We start from the raw sequence: 20,627 nt of genomic DNA, 5'->3' as shown, positions 1-20,627 counted from the left end.
TATAGATATTTGAATGCAACTCATAGTAATTTAAAAATTAATTACCAATTTATTTATAATTTTTGAGATTCAAATAAAAAGAGTTTTTGTATTAAAACTTAAAAAAGTTCGTTTAATAATATATAATTTAAAAGTTAAAATAGTACAAATAAATTATAAGTATTGATATTTTATATTAACTAATGAAATGTATTTTAAATATTTAATCATTCAACTAACAATTAAAAGTGAAAAGTAAATTATAATTTTAAACGGATCAAAAAAATAAAAATAATCTATTAAAATTAGACAGAGGAAATATTTGCATATTATTGAATCTAGAAAATATTAAATAAAAATAGCCATATAATTTGTTAATTAATTTATATAATATATGGTTATTTAAATTATAATTTTTATTATAACTGTGAGATTTATCCTATAATTCTATAACTCTTTAAAATTAAATCATAAAATTTAAAGAGAAAACACACAAATGCATGTACAATAATTCTATAACTCTTTAAATCATAAAATTTATTTTAATATAAATATTAATTTATAATATTTTTGTTTAATTTTGCTCATAATTTAATGTTACTGCTAATGAAAAAAAATTATATAAAAAAGAAATAGAAAAGAGGGTAGGTGGCTACTGACTTCCTTTAAACGCTGCTACTGCCACCACCACCACTACCAACCATAAAACGTACCCACCATTAACAAATAAAACCCACCATCTCACCACCAACCCAATAAAATCAGTTTTTCTTTTTGGTGTCAATTGTTCAATTTCGATGGCCTCTTGTTCTTCTTCTCTTGTCTCCAAGCCTTTCCTGGGTGCTTCCAGACTCAACGGCTCTGATAACCGGAAGCTCTCTATCTCCACCGTTCGGATCTCCTTCAGTCCTCGGGCTCCAAAAAAGCTTCGTAAGTCTTTACGGTTTACGGTGTTCGTATTAAGGAGAGTGATTTGGATATATTAAGTTTGCTTAATTCAATAATTTTATATTCTCATGCATTTCCAAGTTCTCCTTTTTATTACATTTGTTCAATATGAACTCAAAGTGGTAATCCTTATGCTAAAGGTTTGACTTTTTTGAAATGGGTTGACCGTTATAAGTTGTTTGGGTAATTATGCGGTTTTAAATCTTTGCTATGGCATTTTGGGGGTTGCTCTTCTTTCTTTTGAAATTCTTTTTTTATTATTATTGTTATAATTCATATTGTCTAGGACAACGTTTGAAATTGATGATCATAGAAAGTTTGACATACACCCAGAATACGGTGTAGACATGACAATCAAAATCTAGCTGCAGTAATAGCTTCAACCAAGACAGAATATGTATTTGAACTTCTCACAATAGGGAAAGCTTGATTACGTCAAGAGAGATATTCCTTTAAAGAAAAATTAGATTGGATAGAGGAAGAATCTATGTTAAGAGAGCTTGATTAACAAAAAAGAATTTTGACTTCAAGAGACAAATGAGTCAAATGACATTAGTTTCCAAGAAATAGTGTAATAGATGAACATTAAATAGAGAGGGGCATTGTCTGTCTATATATCCATTTCTGAGGGAGATAGGGACGCAAGATGGTGACTTTTTTTTTTTTCCTTGAGCCACTTGGAACTTTTCTTTATATGATTTCTTCTACAGCTTGAGATCTTAACGAATGTAGTATTAACTGTGAATTATAGTTTTCCATGTTCCTTTAAAAGCATGTCATCTTTTTATGTCTCTAGGAGCATAATCTTTTGTAGTATAGACGGATGCCTGCACCACCTTGGGATACAAGATTAAGCACGTCGAGATGTGCATTTGGCATATATGTTGTTAAAACTGACTCCAGTTTTTATGACAGATTTCAAGCATGGATTTTGGTGCTATAGAAACCAAAGAGAATATTTATTCTGAGAATTTATATACCATATAAATTTTGGTTTGCCGAATTTAACAAAGTTTAGGATTTGCCCTCTGACTTGTTCACTACTTCAAAACAGAAATACATGCGGCAGGGAGTACATTTGGCACGCACTTCCGTGTTACAACTTTTGGCGAGTCTCATGGAGGTGGTGTTGGTTGTACAATTGATGGATGCCCTCCTCGGGTCCCTCTTTCAGAAGCTGATATGCAAGTGGATCTTGATAGAAGGTAATTTGAGAGCTTGTGTAGAAGTAAAAACTCCTACACCTTGCATTAGGAAAGTTCGTTGTGTCACGTAATCACTCTGGTTGTCATAAGTACATTATTAGATACACATTGTGTGCCTATCTATGGTTGCCAAATTTTATTGTTTTCTATTGCATTTTCTGTCAAGTAATAACTATTTAAGTTGTGTAGGAGGCCTGGCCAAAGTCGAATTACCACTCCTAGAAAAGAGACTGATACATGCAAAATATATTCAGGTGTCTCTGAAGGTAAGTTCTTCTCAACATTGTTACTCTTTGTCCTTTTGATTTTTTTGTATTTTATTTAGCTAAGATATGGCTGCTCATGGTTCCATCAATGGACTGATGCATCATACATTAACTGCAGGAATGACTACTGGAACACCAATCCATGTGTTTGTACCAAATACTGACCAGAGAGGACATGTAAGTTTCTAGAATCTGAGGCTTATATGATACTAGGTTCAAAGATGGAAAATCTAAGTCAGGATATGAAAATTTTGGGTTGTAACTAGGTTTAGCCTCCCATGGTTTTCTAGTGAAAGTTGCAATGATCAATTGGGATTAACCCATATGACTCCAACTCATTTTAGGAGGTCAGTGATCCTGCAAATCCTTCAAACTGAGAAAACTTGAATATATTGTCTGCACAGACATCTTATATGAATTTGGTTACATATTATTTGCTTTACTATGTCATCCAGTTCTATGTTGTTCTTTCTGAGAATCTAGCGGGCACACATCTTGAAATAGTGGTGTTCTAGGAATTTTGTGCATTACAATGCTGATTTCATGTATGGTAATAGCTATATTTCAGGATGTGAATTTATGCCTTTAAGTGAAAGAACAGGTTATCCATTCTCATTCTTTAGCTTAAATAGACATCTTCAACTGTCAGGTTGGGCTTGAGTTTTTGAAGCCTGTGCCTGATCTTGGCCTAGCCTGACTATTTAGGTTTAAGATTTTGACCAACCTGCCCTGGAACTAAAAATATATATTCTTTTAAATGTAAACCGGGGTTGTGAGGTCAGCGCCAAAGAAATAAAATTCCCAAGCTTGCTCAAAAAATGATCAGACGTTTATGGGTTCAAGCTCGGGTGAGCCTAAAAGAAAAACATATATTCAAGCTTGGACTTTTTCAGTGGGCTGGGCGGGTACTCGAGCCCATGAATAAGTGTAGTTGTAATTGAGATAGTAAATTCAATATAGGATTGTCCATTGGGGATTAACTTAGTCATTTGAGTATGGATGATATGATCTTAATCTAACATATTTAGAAAAGGATGCTTGTATTTGGGTTATATTGTATGCAATTGATGTTACTTTTACTATTTTTAGTATGATTTGAAGGTTTTAGTTGTCATCATTGGTTTCCAGGATTACAGCGAAATGTCAGTGGCTTATAGACCTTCTCATGCTGATGCAACTTATGACATGAAGTATGGTGTCAGATCAGTGCAGGTAACGTTTTTAAACATCATAATAATGGAATAGTACTGGCATTATTGGGTAGTGGTGCATTTACCTAGTGCGAATAAATTAACTTTCATCTTAAATGAAGGGTGGGGGAAGATCTTCAGCAAGAGAGACCATTGGAAGGGTTGCATCAGGAGCTATTGCAAAGAAAATTCTCAAGCAATTTTCAGGAACTGAGGTATGTTACTTATATATGTTAAGGAGGCGGTCCTGCCATTTTCATTTCTTTTTGGGTGGATGGACAATTAATGCGGACCATAAAGGAATAGACTTTTTTAACTAGTGATGTTTAGTTCTACATCTTTGTTTTGCTTATTGTCATTTTTATTTATTTTTTTAAATAAATTGCATGGAGTTACTAGTTCTTTTAGCAGTTGGATGATTTGATGCATATTGCATTTAATACTCTTTTGATGGTAGGGATGTAGATAATATAACAAAAACATTGTAGGAGACAGCCTTTCTTTGTGATAAGGTAAAATGAAAGCATGCCAGCCAATAATTAGTTAAATCAAATTGTTGGATATCATTATAGTTTACTCGTAATAATTCAGTTCTGAAAGCTTTTACTTTTGTAATTAGTTTACTTCATATATATATATATAAACATTTGTGTGATCAGAAATTATACAAACATTTATAGATTAATATATGTCCTGTGGCTTGCAAGAAGTATTGCATATGTATGGAAGCTGGTTATAAAATGGATAGTTTCTGATGCATTATTGCTCAAACTGGTATATGCACCCGATTACTCGTTGAAATGAAAAATAGACCCATCCTCAATCATTAATTTGATTTATTGAGTTTATACGTGACAATAATGATTTCAATATTTCGTATGTCTGTAGAAAAGTTCCATTATTTCTGGTTGTAAATATCGACCTACTGGATGAAAAAGTATATAGATCATGTCAGATTGGTGTCCTTTGTCATGGTTTTGTATATTTTATTGGAAGATACTTTCAACTAAAGAAATATGACATCCGCTGCTAAGTCTACAAAGTTATGTGAATTTTATTTTCTATGTTTTATCTTGTCTTCAGGTTCTTGCCTATGTCTCTCAAGTTCACAAGGTTGTACTTCCAGAGGATATGGTTGATCATGAGACTCTGACACTTGATCAGGTAATACATGCTGTTGCCTTTTGGTTTTAGTTTCTTAGTGGGTCGTCCCAAAGAAACACTTTTTAGTTTTAGTTTTTCCACCTATTTTCAGGATTTACTTGTCTAAAAGACCAAGCGCACATAATTATATTCCTTAAATAACGAAAAGCACTTTTAGATGACCTTTCTACTTATTGAGAGCCTGAATTTGCAGCCTGGTCGATATCTTGCATCCCATATCCCTGAATTTTATTTTAGGCTTTCCTACTGACATTACAAAATTAGGCTGACAAGGATTTGGATATGTAGAAAGTAAAGTCTATCGAGAGATTCTTTCTGATATGTGCTTTCAATAGCTGGGTGGCTGAAGTATTCTGAAAAAGCATGGTCTAAGTAGCGTACCTGAAGAGGATATCAGTGGAATGATAATATTGACTGAAAAGTCACTAAGGACCTGCCTTTGGTTTCAAATGAAGACTTGCTAACTTAATTGGTGACCTGTTGAGAAGGCATATTACTGTTCATTGTTTGTGGGCTTTAGGAATGTATGTGTATGTGTCTGTATTTTTACAGACGCCTAAGCCTACTACACATGCTAACAGATGCGATGCTGCCCCAGGTGGCTGCCAGCATTTCTCATCAGAATGCCTTTTATTTGGTTGCAGCTTGATGGCCTGCAATGTTGGTCCTCTTTTCTTCTTTATATTTCTGATGTAAAAGATTTTTTTAATAATCTTTACACATTAGATATGCAGTCTTCCTCACAGAAAACCTTTTTATACATCTGTTATCATATTGTTTTGACACTAGTTGATCTTAGATGTGAACCATGTCATCTAGTTCTCTGGCAGTATTTTGTTTGCTGTTGTAGTCTTCAATTTTCCATCAATTTAGGACTATTTTCTATCACACTAATTTCAGATTGGTTTCTGAGAAAAAGTGGAATAAGTTTTGTCTCAACTAACTGAATTTAAAAAAAAAAAAATTTGAGTTGCTCTCCTCTCATAAGTAGCCATTTTTCTGACTATCCATGCATGAAAACCTTAACAGATTGAGAGCAATATCGTCAGGTGTCCAGATCCAGAATATGCAGAGAAGATGATTGCAGCCATTGACAAAATTCGTGTAAGAGGAGATTCTGTTGGTGGTGTTGTCACATGCATTGTGAGGAATGTCCCACGTGTAAGTTTTAACTCTCTGTCTGCCTCTATCATGTGTGTTTGCATCTGCTTCTGTGATTTCATATATTGTTTGTTCTTGGGTTGTATGTTACTAATGTCAATTTTTGTTAGCGGGTAAATGAGCCTGTTTGCCAATGTTGATGTATTATGAGGCAGTTTCTTGACTTTCAGACTTAAAAAAGTGTCTTGTTCTTTAAGACTTTTCGCAAGTAGCACTCAAGATTAAATTATGCAACTGTATGGCAGGGGCTTGGTTCACCAGTTTTCGACAAACTTGAAGCTGAGTTGGCTAAAGCTGTTATGTCACTACCTGCAACAAAGGGCTTTGAATTTGGCAGTGGGTTTGCAGGTTAAGAACTTGGGATGCTCTGAAATGCCTCTTTCCTTCCAAGTGTTTTTGAGTTTGGTAACCAAAAGATGATAGTTCAAAATGCTATCATCTGCATCATGTTTCTTATAACTGAATTGAACAATCTTGATCTTAGCTTGAGTTGATAAAATTCCTTGCAGGCACTTTTCTGACTGGCAGTGAACATAATGATGAATTTTACATGGAAGAACATGGAAAAATCAGGACTCGAACAAATCGTTCTGGTGGAATACAGGTGTGTGGTTTCCTCCTGGATCTTTTGTTTGTTTTCTCAGCTAGGGGTAATCAGCATGATGTCCTTAGCTAGCTTTGTGGTTTATTGAAGATTTCTTATATTGTTGAGCAGGGCGGGATATCCAATGGTGAAACTATATATATGAGAATAGCTTTCAAGCCAACATCTACAATAGGAGTAAGTCTTCTTCTTTTGTTTTTCTTCTTTGTTCCCTCCCTATACCTTTCTCTCTTTGAATACACTTGCAAACTTGAACACATGAATGCATATGCATTCAAAGGAATTTGCTTCACTGCATATTTCATGCAGATATCTTTTTCTGTTACTATGTTGTGGTGTACTGTGTTCTGCTATATATAAGTAAAACCTCTCCATAGTCGTACTCTTAGGACCAAACTAATTTATTACTTTGAGAAGGTTATTATAACTAAAATTTTTATTTTGACTTAATTATTCTTGTTACAAATAGCATAGAGGTAAAATATGCACTGTTTTAATATAGTTAATTAATAGAACACAGCAAAACCAAGTATATACTTTAAAAAAAGAGATGGATATAGTTTCGAAATTATTGACTTCAATAAGGTGTCTATGTCTGGGAGCTATTACGTACTGCATGTTCAAAGATACGGTAATAACTCTAAAAGAATATGTTATTATACCAAACTACTTAATATAAGTATTTTATTTTAAATCTTCAATGTAGTATGCCATACATATTTCGAGAAACATACATATAATTATTACTATGTGGAGGCAAGTTTTCCTAAGATGGGACCTAAAAACATTAAAACTTATTACAATGTGAAATTTATTCTTATAACTAGTCCAAGTTGGGATCGAAATCTTTTATAACTACACGGAGGATCTTCTTAAATAAAGTATAATTATAGAGAGGTTCCATTGTAGTAACTGAAGGGGTTAGTCATAATTTTTTTTGGGTTCTTAAATTTATTGTTCCTTTTCCCTCAATTCTAGCTGACAGCCTGACAGTCCCCCTTTCTAGATTGATAGTCATGGATCTTGTTTATATACCTTGTGTCATGCTATACAACAGCTGAGCAGCTTCTAGTACTTTATATGTTTATTTAGTTTTTGAAGAGAAGCTCCTAATATTTTTTGGCACAATTATAATATAATTTGTGGTCAGCTTTTGTCAATGTTAAATTAAGTTCGAAAATTTTTGTTTGTGCAGAAGAAGCAACATACAGTCACTAGAGATAAGGTAGAGACCGAACTAATTGCTCGTGGTCGCCATGATCCTTGTGTTGTCCCACGAGGTACGTTCAATTATCAACCGAGTCTCTTATCACCTTTTTTCCAGTGCTGATAGTGTCGTCTATTTCTCTCTTGTGTGCTGGGTGTGTGGGGGGCGAAGGGAGAAACGAAAACCTACCGCATCACACTCCCATTGCAATTTAAATGATTGAAAAGTCCTTTGGAACGTTGACGCAATAACAGTGAAAATTGAAAAAGGAACCTTTTGATCTAAGATATTGTGTTGTGATGATACAGCGGTGCCTATGGTAGAAGCCATGGTAGCCTTGGTTCTGGTGGACCAGTTGATGGCGCAATATGCACAGTGCTATATGTTCCCCATCAACCCGGAGCTACAAGAACCTTTGAAGTTGCCAAGAGCCGAGTCTGTCAACATGACCATCTGAGAGGTGGCAAACTGACTGTAACATATTTTCTGAGTGTTCTGCAATTAGTGTGTACCTTAAATATGGTGGCCAATTTTACTACGGACGCTTACCATAATCATGGGATTACAGATTCAAGGCAAGCCCGTTATTCTTTCTGTTTATCCATTTGGGTTTTTGTCCTTTGTTGTAATTTTTGAAATTATAGGGTTATTTTGTTTTACTTTTTCATAGTTTTCCTTTTGATGCAATATAAACGAATATTATTTACTAATAAAATTTATCAGAGTCAGTAAAATGTTGTTTAACCTAATATCAACATGAGACCCTTTTAGGAATGATTATCAGAATTTAGATTTCACTAAACTCGAAGAATTATGGGCTTCAATGTAGCTTGGGTTAACTGAATTATGCAATGCATAACAATGGTGAGATATTCTGTCTTGATCAATGGTGAAAGTTCCCCTCCTCTCAATGTCGGTTTGTTGATAAAATTACTTTTAGTGTCCACCTGAAAACTTTTGAACTTACAAAACTATCTCGTGTAAATTGATCATAGAAAATCTATAACTCACTTTTGAAATTATCTTTGTTTTTTTTTTTTAATTATTATTTGCGTTGTTTTCTGGGAAATTGAATTTTAGCGGGTATCGAGACTTCATATTAGGATTTCTTAAATTTTGGGTTATGATTATTTAGATAAAGGATACACTTTATTATGGAGGAGGAATCACGTCCAAAATGGACAACATAAACAAAGAAATGGGCTCGGTCCAAATATTCACAATTTCATGACTAAACTGAGAATGTTTTGCTATGGTGTGTGCCTCCATGTTAGCAGCTCTAGGAACATAATTAGAAGACCCTTTTGAGAACTGTCCAAAATATCCAAGATCACAGTACCAAGATAATTTGCATCATCGTTTTTTGACATTAGAGCCCGAATTAATTTTGTTGACTCCTAGATGAAGGGAGCTCCACTGCGCAACACCTTCACAGGCTTCTCTTTGACACCTGCATCATTGGCTTCTTTGAAATCCTTGAACATCATATTACACATGTCAATGGTTTGACGAGGATTGATAACTTTGTATCGTATTTTAATAACTTTATATTGTATTTTAAGTTACTATATTCCCACTACAGTGGCAATTGCATAGTGTTTTTCTTTTTCTGGGTTTCATGTGTTAATTCTATATTTGATTTTATTTTTTCTGGGTTTCCACACTTATTTTATTTAATATATTATTTATAGATGGCAAAGAACATTCAGATACAAGATAGTTAAGTTAGTGGGTCAAAAACAGTAAAAGCAGTATGGAACAAAAATACAGTTAAATATATATTGTGATATTTGTATCCAAGCTATTTATAAGGAAATGAGACTTGGTACCCATTTTTATATGGGATTCACTTAAGAAGGAATGGAGGCTTTGGAAAGAATTGCAAGAAAAAGAAACTGGATTAGGATGGAGTACAACTAAACAAACAATTGATGCCTCTGATGCTTGGTGAAATGAAAAAAATTAAAGTTAGTATTAATAGATTTATTATACAATATAGTCTATAATATTTATTTAGTAATAAAAAATTTGTTTCTTTATAAAAATTGTGTAGGCTAACCCATTATATAAAATCTTTTTGAAAAAGCTAGTACTGAGCCAGAGTTATGTGTTAAGCTAGATATCATGTTTGGAGATACCATTGCCACACAGAATTTGTTTGGGCACCTCCAGTGACTTTTCTTCAAGACGGGGAGACTAATGAAAATAATGCAGTTGATGGTGATAGTGAATCTGATGAGAACGAAGATTTTGTGAAAAGTTTAAATGAAATGTGTTCAAATACCAATGAAGGCTGGAGTTCAATAAGAAAAGAGAAAAAGCATTTTTACATATGTCCTGCAGATAAATAGGGACAATAAAATTAATAAGGGAAGAAGGCTATCAGGAGATTCTATTATGCCCTCGAAAAGATAATTGAGAATTAAGTATAAATTGTTGAAAAGGTAAGCAATGCTGCAGAATTACCAATATTATGGTTGATATGCAATCTTTTCAGGATATGGATTTTGATGATGATGATGATGATGATCTTTATATGTTTGCTACATAGTTGTTTGAGCAAACGTCAAAGAGAGAGACTTACAGCTGACTAAAAATTTCTGATGAAAAAGCTAAAATGGCTAAAGTATCACTTCAATAATAATAATAAATATAAATTTTTTGATATTTCTTTGTTAATCTTTTTAATAATCTGTGTATGCACATAACATTAATTTGTTTGTTTAAGACTTCAACTTTTATATTGTTTTATCTTTTTATTTATTAGAATAAAGATTTTTATACTTCATGTTATATTTGGTTATTAATTGTTGTTAATAATTTACTTATGTTATTATAGATATGGATGATGATGAGACTGATCAGATGCATGAAGTTGATAGAACTAAAGAAGATGATGATGATAAGTTTTGGCATTAGTGGTATCTTCCAGTGGTTGAATTTACATTTATTATTATAGATATCTAATATAAGGAACCATACATGGATTCATATCAATCAGGGATACGATGGTTGTCAGAGATAATGCAAGGTCATGAAAATAGATGTGTGAACATGTTTAGAATGAATAAGGATACATTACTTGGATTATGCAATGAATTAGAATCAAAGTATGGGTTGAAGTCTTCAAGGAGGATGTCCGTGATTGAGAAAGCTTGTATGTTCTTATGGACAGTTGCTATTGGTGCCATCAAATAGGCAGGTTCAAGAATGATTTCTAACATTCTAGAGAAACTGCTAGTAGAAAATTTGGACAAGTATTAACTGCATTGAAATTATTTGCCAACAAATTTGATAAAACCTGTTTGATCCACAATTTAAAGAAGTTCCGCATAAGATCTTACATGATAAGAGATACGTGCCTTATTAATTGTATTGAGCGCACATTTTGGAGTTCGGAGAAAGAGATATTAATGTGACATCAATGGTTGTACATAATTACATTAGAATAAAATTGTTAGATGCCCCTGTATTTACAACATTTGATCAACGCCTTGAAGTTGGTCGTGGTTTAAGACCAACTTTTATGCCAAATAGAGCTTCAATCTTGGTCGTGGTTTAAGACAAGGCTATCCTTTATCGTCGTACCTTTTGCTTCTAGTTTTTGAAGCTCTTTCCAAGACAATCCAAGCCTTTGCGAATGATGATAAGATTAAAGGGATTGAGTTGAACAAGTATTGCCCATTGCCAGTTCTTTGTTCGCTAAGGAGACAATTTTGTATGGGGTTGCCTCGGTTGAGGAAGCTAAAAACTTTCTTGATATTCTGAGACTATATTAGGAATGCCTCGGGTCAAAGTCTTAATCTCCGAAAATCTAATGCCTTTTTCAGTAACCACATCAATCCCAATTTGAAGAATGAAATTATCAACTGTCTGGGTGTCACGACCCGATCTGTGGGCCCGTGACCGGCACTAGAGAATGGATAGGCGTAAGGCCACCGAATCCTATAGTAAACCTGACCACTCACTAACTTAATTAAATCTCCTCTAATAACGCTGATGTCACAATTTCTTAACCATTAAATTCGGTCTGCCAGAAGAATTAGGCAAGACGCGAAACTACATAAAATTACAACTGATAAGTCTATTACTTCTACTGCGGAGAATCTAAAATTTTACAAGTGAAACATACCAAATCAAATACATCACCCGACAACGAGGGAGTTGGGTTACTAGATAAGAGCCGCGGGAGAACTAACAATCACAGATCTGAAAAACAGTAAAATTGAGACTGTCAGTCTCGAGAGTTAAAATTATATATCCAAAAACAGTTACAACTACTTCAATAACACATTTATTTAATTGAAATAAATATTAAGTCATGTAAAAAGAAATAAACGTGTCATGCTATGCTTAAATAAAAATAACTTTCACATACTACGGGACGGAGTACCTCAGCAGAACCCTAAACTCAACACTAACCCTCTTAGCCTTTCGGCTCTCTTACTCCAATAAGACTGGCGCCCAGAGAGCGAAGCTCAACCAGGGTCCTTAACTCTAGTCTGGTCACTTAGGTTCCTAAATAAGCCGGCACCCAGAGAGCAATGCTCGATCAAAGACCTTTACTTCGGCACATTCACTCTACTCAGCCTAGAGAGCAATGCTTGACTAGGGCGATTCTTAATTTACCTTTTAAAAATTCACAAACCTTTATCCTTTTATTTTCTATCTCTGATTCATATCGGTGCATCTCATCGATAGTATGTTCTATAGCCGTCCCATCCCGAGTCAATACGAAACAATAAAAACATAATGCAGAAAATGAAACTTATATAAATAGTGATTAAAATAACTTATTAAAATATTAAATCACGTAATCAAAATTATTTCGTAAAATCTCAGCATAACACATGTAAACGGACATGACTTTAACTCACAGCTTTGACGACTTCCTAGCTCTGCTCTGATGTTTCGGGTTGAGTGAGCCGAACTGACAGATTATCTACTCACGGAAAACAATTGATCAATAACGTTGAATCATTTGACAATTAACCCTAGGTTTAGATCCCTAGGACTGACTATCCAAAAATCTCGACTCTGGTAAATTTTACCGAAAATTCGGCAGAACCTCCCCTAAAATATGGACATTTACCCCTCGTAAAACGGGTCCAGGACCTGCCATAAAACACTTCAAATATTCAAAATTTTATTTAACGGGAGTCGAGTCCCCAAGACTTCATTATTTTTCCCGACTCCACCACAATCACAATTCACGACTAAAGGCAGACAGTCCGACAAACAATTATTTTAACTAACAATATTTCTAATGCTCAACACAATTCAATAACATATAATTTACCAAGAAATTCTAAAATCAACGGGCCAGAGAATTACCGAGACGCTTGACCGCTCGATCGACTCGCCTCCAGCCGCTGGAGTCCGATCGACAATCCGAACGCACCAACTTACTCGAAACGACACACTGATGACGATCCCCGCTTCCGATCTTCCGATCCGAACCTTGATCATCTGGAGAGATTTTCAGACGATCTCGACCGTCGATTTTCAAACGGAGTCCGATCGCCACAAAACCGGTACCATCGAAAAGCTTGAGCTGAGGAGAGTCCGGATATGCCCTCAGATCAACCAAAGCTCGCCGGAGCTCATAGGAAAAGCTAGAAAATGCCGGCTGCCCCTAACTTTTCACTTCGCCGGATCTTGCAATTCCGGCAGCCTCAAAGGGTGGCGATGGTCGGAAAAGAAAGCCTCGAAGCTGCTAATCATTTTGAGTCCAAAATCACCAGCAATGGATGCCGGAAACGCCATGAATGGCGGCAAGAAACCGGCTGCCATTACTAGCCATTCTACGCTGCCTGTCGTCGCCATTCGCCGCCGTCGCCGCCCCTAGCGTGCTCGCTGTTGACGGCCGCACCTTCCGACGTCGATGCCACCCTCGGCGGGGCCTCTAGCGCCCGTCCCCCATGGAAGCCGACGTCCCCCCTCTCCTCTTCTTCCTCCTCCCTTCTTCTTCTTCTTCTTCTTCTTTCTTTTCTTTCCTTTTCCTTCCATATCGACTTTTGGTCCCTGAACTTTTCTTCCTTACCATTTATTTCCTCAACTTTTTAATTACTAACGATTTCGTCCTGCAAAATTCCCAGTTAACCCTAAAAATTTTCTTTAGCTTTTCAATTAAGCCTCTAACTATTTAATTTGGGCCAAATTAGAATTATTAAAAATATATAATTACCTATTTATCCTTGCTTTTGAATATAAAATTACCAAAAAGCCCTTGTCGATATATTTAATTATAAAAATACCAAACATACAAATTTTCATTAAAATCCCATATATTAATAAAATTATACTTTTAATCCTTATTCCAAAATAAAGGTCCAATTTAGTCCTAACACACAATTAATTTAATTAATCAATTTGCTAAATATTTTTTAATTAAAATTTAACACCATTAGCTAATTAAAATGTCCATTTTCCCTAATAATTCTTTTATAAAATATCCTAAATTCTTCCATAACTTTCAAATATAGAATTTAGTTTATATATATATATATATATATATTCATTTGGGGGAAAAATCTGAAATAACCAAAAATTATAATTTATTTCTCAAAGAATTTACTTAATTAATTTATTAAAAATCAAACTAATTGGATCTAGAAAATAACTCCTTTATTTGTCTGACGTTAAATTTTCCATTTAAATTATTCCAATTTAAACCAAATATAAATAAAGTAAAATTAATTTTAAATAAAAAACTTATTTATTAATTATTATTAATATTATTATTATTAAAGAAAAATTCCGAGTATTACATTGGGCTTTAAGGAGATGCACGATAGTGACGGATAGCTTGGCTTCCCCACCTTTTGGGGCGGCTCCAAGGACAAAGCTCTTCAATTTATTAAGGAAAAATTTGTTAAGAAGACATCAGCTTAGAAGCAGCACTTGTTAACCCAAGCTGGTTATGAGGCGCTAAAAAAAGCAGTGTTATTAGCTATTCATACATATGTAATGGCTCTGGTAAGGTTCTCAAAATCTTTTTGCAAGTCCCTTAATATCACCATTTCAAAATTCTAGTGGGGGCATAAGGGCTTGGATCATAAAACCCATTGGTGTAGCTAGGCAACTCTTACTAATTTGAAAAAAATGGGTGATATAGGATTTAGAGAGAGATGCTTGATTTTAAGTCTGCTATGTTAGCAAAGTAATGTTGAAGGACAATCTGTCACAACCAAATTTATTTATTTATTATTTTTTTTTAATAATTAATATTCATTAGCATGTCATTAAACATGTCATTTGCATCATGATTATATATGATCTATTTTATTATATTATGTGGTAGATAAATAAATTATTTAGTTACATATTGATTTAATTGAAAAGTAATGATTTTGGACTAAATTGGAAAGTTAGAAAGAAAGAGGATTAAATTATAATTTGCCTATTTCTACACCAATATACCACCTCTTTCATTTGTTCTTATCTACGTATGCTTTCCAATTTCCTTTTCTTCTTTGTCTCTCTCATTTTTCTCCTTTCCTTCTTCAACTTTGATGTTCCAAATCAAACTCTACAAAACTTTTAGTAAGTGAAAATCAAATTCTTCTTTTAAGCTTGAAAGATTTGGGCTTTCTTAATCAAGGAAAACAAAGGTGAGTAATTTTAATTTCTTGATTTTGCTGTAAATTAGGATTGATGATATGAAATTGTTGATGATTATGTGTTTTGGAATTGTTTAATCAAGAGTAAACATGCTTTTACTTGTGATCTTGAAGCTGAAATTTCTGAGCAGATTTTTCACTTATGATTTCGTGACCTTAGAGGCTTTATCTCGAAAATTTTCAAACATGAAAGTTGTAGGTATATGTCTCAAGAATATCTCTGTAAAATGGTTTTGCAGATTGTTGAGTGAGTAGGAACTTATGAGGTTCGATTTTGCTGCTGCTCTGTTTTTGGTTCAGCAGGTGACCTGGTTTTTGTGCTGATATTTTGAGGCATTTAGAGGCTGAACCAAGCAGAGAGTTAAACATGAAAGTTGTTCATTTATATATCTAGTATATTTCTGCAAAATTTCATAATTTTTGGTTGAGTATAACGTGAGATATGTTGAACTTAATATGGCCTGCCCGAAACTATTTTAAGCAGAAATCGGGCTTAGGATTCAGAAATTTGTTGCTAATTGTGTGTTTCACAAATTGAGCTAGAGAAGTCCAAATTGAGTAAAATTAGTGTCTATAGAAACTTTAGAATGTTAAATTTATATCTGGAGAGTTTCATCAGAAAATTCATTCGTTTGATTGGTCATTTAATAGGAAACTTTTTGTTGTTCTGTTTAAATGAAAATTTGAGCAGCTGTATAGAAAATGCCATAACTATTTCTATACCAATGATTTTGAAGTGATTCTTTCTGCTATGGTTTCTATAAAAATGGAAGTGTAATTCTGAAAAATATGAGATTTTTATTAATTGTACATAAGTTTTGGTGTAATTTCTAAATCAGTACCTACAAGCTGCCTTCATCAACAAATATGTTGATTTGTTGTCATTCATCTCATGCATCATATTAATATCTAGAATATATGTTATTTTGTTGAAATGTGATATTTTATTGATAATAAATATATATATATATATATATATTTATGCCTTGTGATTGAATTGTATTTGTATTGAATATGTGAATAGGTTCATCCAAAGGCAAGGAAGTGGTAAGAGAAAAAGAATAGGATTACTTTGTTATTCTATAACTTTTGGTAAGTATTTAATAGACTAAACTTTGTGTATATTGAGTAGGGACTGCTGTTTGATTACTTGATAATTTCTTGGTTGACTGAGTTGATATTAGTTATGTTTTTGGCTTGTTATAAAGTGAATTGATTGTGATGTGTTGTGAAGTGAATTAATTGTGATGTGTTGTGAAGTGAAATGATTGTGATTAAGGATTGATGACTTTTGTATGGATATTGTGTGATCGGAAAAGCTGAGCCGGGCGGATAGCTACCCGAGTATGTGAGATGGCAAGACTGAGCCGGGCGGATAGTCTTGTCAAGTGGTTACTGAAATTTAAAAATGTGAGGAAATGTAAGGATGAGTCATCTGATCCTAATTTGATAGAAATAATGTGGAATTGAATTATTTGACTTGGTTGAGTTTGAGATTATTTGCATTACGTGAGATGAAATTATATGTTTATGAGAATAACTGAAATGGTTGATTTTGTGATTGTTAGTTAAGTGTTGGTATAATTTTATGTATTGATAAAGATTTGATAATTCTAGCCTAATATACTATAGTTTAGTAAATTAAATGCTTATTGAGTCGCTAGCTCATTCCTTAGCAAATTTTTTTTCAGGTTAGTGCAGTTGTAGATAGCCTTAGCTGTGCATTGCTCTCTTTGCATCAGTCAATATTATCAGGTGGGCCAGAGGAGTTATCTAAAGCATTGGGGCATTTTGGGAACTTGTGTGAATTAAAGTACTGTATAAATATTTCTTATATATATTAAGTATGTCATGCCACTTAAATTGTATGAATGTATATTGTAACTAAGTAGTAAATTATGTTTATAAAGTTATATATATATATATATATATATATATATATATATATTGCTATTCAATGGGAAGTTTGAGTTGGGGTGTTACACAATCAACTCCCTCGAGAGTACTTGGGTTAAATTACAACGTAGTTTATGCTCCAAGTTCCTCTCTGCTTTCCCCTAGCCCGAGGAGTAGGTCCTCTTGGATGTGACAAAGTTTGTTAAGTGGTAGAGATGTGATTCTTGCTAATTGCAGGTATAACATAAGGAATGGAGAGCATAGATTCATTTGGGACGACCTTTGGATCCTTGATATACCGGATTTTCATTTAACCTCTTTGCCGGTGCCTACCAACAATTGTCTTTATGTGGTCGATTTAAAGAAGCCTAATTCTAAACTGAAAGGTCTATTCTTCTAGCAAGAAATTAAAGCTATTTTGTCAATCCCTATTTGTAATGAGGCCCTAGAGGACTAGTACATTTAGCACCATGAAAAATCTAGGAAGTACTCTGTGAAGTCTAGCTATGGCTTTATTAAGTCCTTTTCTAGAGTTGAAGTGAGCAGCAGCCCAAGTTCATCTTCCTTCATAGCTCTAACAAAATGGACCAGCATTTGGAAGCTCAAAGTCCTATAAAGGAATCAACAATTTTATTTAGTGAGCTCTTGTTGAATCCCTCCCCATTCAATTCCTAGAGCCAAAACAAGAATGGTTTTTGATGCAATCTGCCCTCTATGCAGTGCTAAAGAGGAAACAATCGAGCGCACCCTTATCTTTTGCCACCATGCTCGTTGTACCTAGCTTGGTATTCCTTGTGAGTACTTTCTTAATTCTTATAGTTTACATCTCTCAAGGACTGGTGGAACAATATAGTGGCCAATTTCAAACTTGTTAAGAATGGGAGAATACTGGGGATAATTGCCACCACTTGTTAGTGTATTTGGTGCTGCTGAAATGAAGTTATCTTTGAAGGCACTATCCTAGACTCCGTGGGCACTATTAAGAACATCAGAAGAATTCCAAGAGAAGTAGACCTCCTCATTGATTTTCCCTTAGTCCGGACTAGTTCTCCTTATCAGCACTTATTTTTTGGATTTAGATATCAAGAGAATTACGAAAAATCCTATGATGAAAGTTACTATCGTTCTCGAATCTGGGGAGATTGAGGACTAGTGAATCCAAGTTAAGGTTTAGAATAATTGAACCAAAAGAATCAATTTGGACCAAATTAGTGAAAATATTAAGTTTGAAGAGTGAAACAACAGTTTTTATAAGTTTACAGACTTAACTGTGAAAAAATTTGAAACTATTTATCCCCTAAGCCAATCAGCTCTATGTACAGCCGAATTGGCTATACAGAATCGATCGACTTAACATAGAGTTGGATCGGCTCTGTGCAATACTGATTAGCTCTCCGCAGCACTGGTTGGCCCAAAAATAAGGTTTTCACATCTTTTTTTTTTTTACTTTAGAATGCCAAAATAAATAAAATATATCTTCTAGAATGTTGTATTCATAATTATTCTAATTTTTAATGGTTTTCATAATTTATTCAATATTTATGGATAATTATCATTAAACATTTGGATAAGTCCAAAAAATAAGTTTTTTTAATTATGGATATTTATCAAATAAATTAGAATGTATATCTAAGTCTCTAGGGTTTTCCTTAAAGCTTCTCCTAAATAGAAAAGGAATCCTAAGCTTAAGGGGGGCAGTTGAGTACAGAACGATCGGTAAGATTTTAGCATATGTATTGTAATTTTTAGAACAAAAACAAAACTCATTAAACACTCTAGATTCCTACCCATCTTTGGATCAACTTCCTTCACTACTCATAAGACTCAAGGATCTGCATAATACGGTGACAACCTAAGGATTTCAAAGTATCCATATAATCATCTTTCCTTTCTCTTCTAATTCTTTTTATGATTTTTTTCTTGTTTTCTTTGTTAAAAACATGTTAGGGTTTTGTAGTTTCTTTTTATGATTGTTATTTCTTTTAATGTTATATGTGTTATAATTAGAATTTTTTGCATGATTTACATGTCTTTATGATATGCATGTTTCTTGGATTTTAAAACGGATAATTTTTATGTCCTTGGATTTTAAATCTAACAATATGAACCTGTTGGGCATTGAATATGATAATATGAATCTGTTGGTTTTATTGGATTTTAAATCTAATATCAAGAATACATAGGGTTTTGAATCTAAATATAATTTTATAGAATCTTGAATGTGATTAGTAAAAATAAGTGATTTATATTCCCATTAAATTTTAAGCTTGTATAATTAAAAACTGGATTATGCTTTAGAGATCCATATTCGATTACTATCAGTTTAGTTTTAGGATTTATATGCCTTTTATGGTTTTCATGTTATATTTTATTTTTTATATTAATTTTACATGTTCTAATCGAATTTTTTCTTCTGTCTATGTGAAAATTGGCTCTAGACATGGAAAATTGAGGAAGACTGCAAGAAGACCACCCGAAGTCCCCTAAAGTCGATTGGCTCTTATCCAGAGCTAATCAGATATGCATGATATTAGGCTGATTTATGAGTTCTTGATGTATTTTTAGTGATTTTATGTAATGTAACTTAGTTTTTTAGGATTTTTCTTTACAATTTTTAGTTGTAGGCTGGTGTAATAGCTATATTTACTTCATATCCTTTATTTTTACTTTAATCTGTGATGGATGCCAAATATATGTTGTGTGATTGCTGAATTAAAACTGGTCAGATAGACTTAAGCCTTAAAATTGGACCTAGCATGAGAATTATATAATCTATTAACTTAATTAAGATGGTAATTGAGCTTTAATCTAAAATCTATATAGACTTAATGGGCTTTGTCATGCTTAGTTAGGTTCAAATTGGACCATATTAGATTTAGGGTTACTAAATTGGGCATCTCCATAAAAAGTAGTTAATTAGGCTTAACAAACTTGGTTATTAAAATATAACTTGTAATTAGGCTAGACTAGGTGGACCTTGTACATAATTGACAAGTAAATTAGGTTAATAATTTTAAGTATTGGGTTAGGCTTAAATAAAAAAGGGCTAGACTTAGGTGGACCTTACATGCTGTAGTGTTTAGTGTGTAAAAATATTATACTGCATTTATAGGAGATAGCCCGTTAAATAATAAAATTAAAGACAAATATATACAAATAAGGAAGTTGGCTTCGGGACCCATCTTTGGATTTGTGACTTAAGCTTTCTTATGGAATCGAGAAACGTCACTCATTAGTATAAGTGTCCCGGTTACCCGGGAGGGCGACTCCCATCTCCATGCTAATCCTTGTGACTAGTTAGCATGTTTTTTATTAGGTTGAAAATTCTTACAGTGCCGTAGTCGCTAAAAAAACCTTGGGTATGCGCCCGAAACCACCGCTCACA

At 33.6% G+C, this 20,627-nt stretch overlaps 1 protein-coding gene and 2 long non-coding RNA genes across 4 annotated transcripts; 2 read left to right on the top strand and 1 right to left on the bottom strand.

Moving 5' to 3' along the window:
- The first annotated feature begins 643 nt into the window (after positions 1-643).
- On the top strand, positions 644-8,473 carry LOC8260105 (chorismate synthase, chloroplastic). The gene is made up of 13 exons (XM_048375947.1): positions 644-909; positions 1,982-2,132; positions 2,322-2,398; positions 2,517-2,575; positions 3,527-3,610; positions 3,711-3,803; positions 4,672-4,752; positions 5,782-5,913; positions 6,159-6,261; positions 6,423-6,517; positions 6,629-6,694; positions 7,713-7,797; positions 8,033-8,473. The coding sequence occupies exons 1-13, from the start codon at positions 777-779 to the stop codon at positions 8,179-8,181; spliced, it is 1,308 nt and encodes a 435-aa protein (XP_048231904.1). The 5' UTR covers positions 644-776; the 3' UTR covers positions 8,182-8,473.
- A 2,596-nt stretch (positions 8,474-11,069) lies between these two features.
- Positions 11,070-13,737, bottom strand: LOC107262081. Of its 2 annotated transcripts, XR_001535985.3 has the most exons (3): positions 13,059-13,720; positions 12,602-12,839; positions 11,070-11,933 (listed from the first exon to the last, which is right to left on the bottom strand). It is a non-coding gene; the product is annotated as an uncharacterized LOC107262081 (long non-coding RNA). The 2 variants fall into 2 exon arrangements; XR_007216508.1 differs by lacking the exon at positions 12,602-12,839 and having other exon boundaries at positions 13,059-13,737.
- A 3,302-nt stretch (positions 13,738-17,039) lies between these two features.
- On the top strand, positions 17,040-19,932 carry LOC112536438. Its single transcript, XR_003080460.2, has 2 exons — positions 17,040-17,101; positions 19,681-19,932. It is a non-coding gene; the product is annotated as an uncharacterized LOC112536438 (long non-coding RNA).
- Positions 19,933-20,627: the final 695 nt, after the last annotated feature.

This window comes from Ricinus communis, chromosome 6, assembly GCF_019578655.1.
Source record: "Ricinus communis isolate WT05 ecotype wild-type chromosome 6, ASM1957865v1, whole genome shotgun sequence".
Taxonomy (NCBI): Eukaryota; Viridiplantae; Streptophyta; class Magnoliopsida; order Malpighiales; family Euphorbiaceae; genus Ricinus; species Ricinus communis.
The sequence above is the reverse complement of the archived record's forward strand: the minus strand, read 5'-3'. Positions and strand labels throughout refer to the sequence as shown.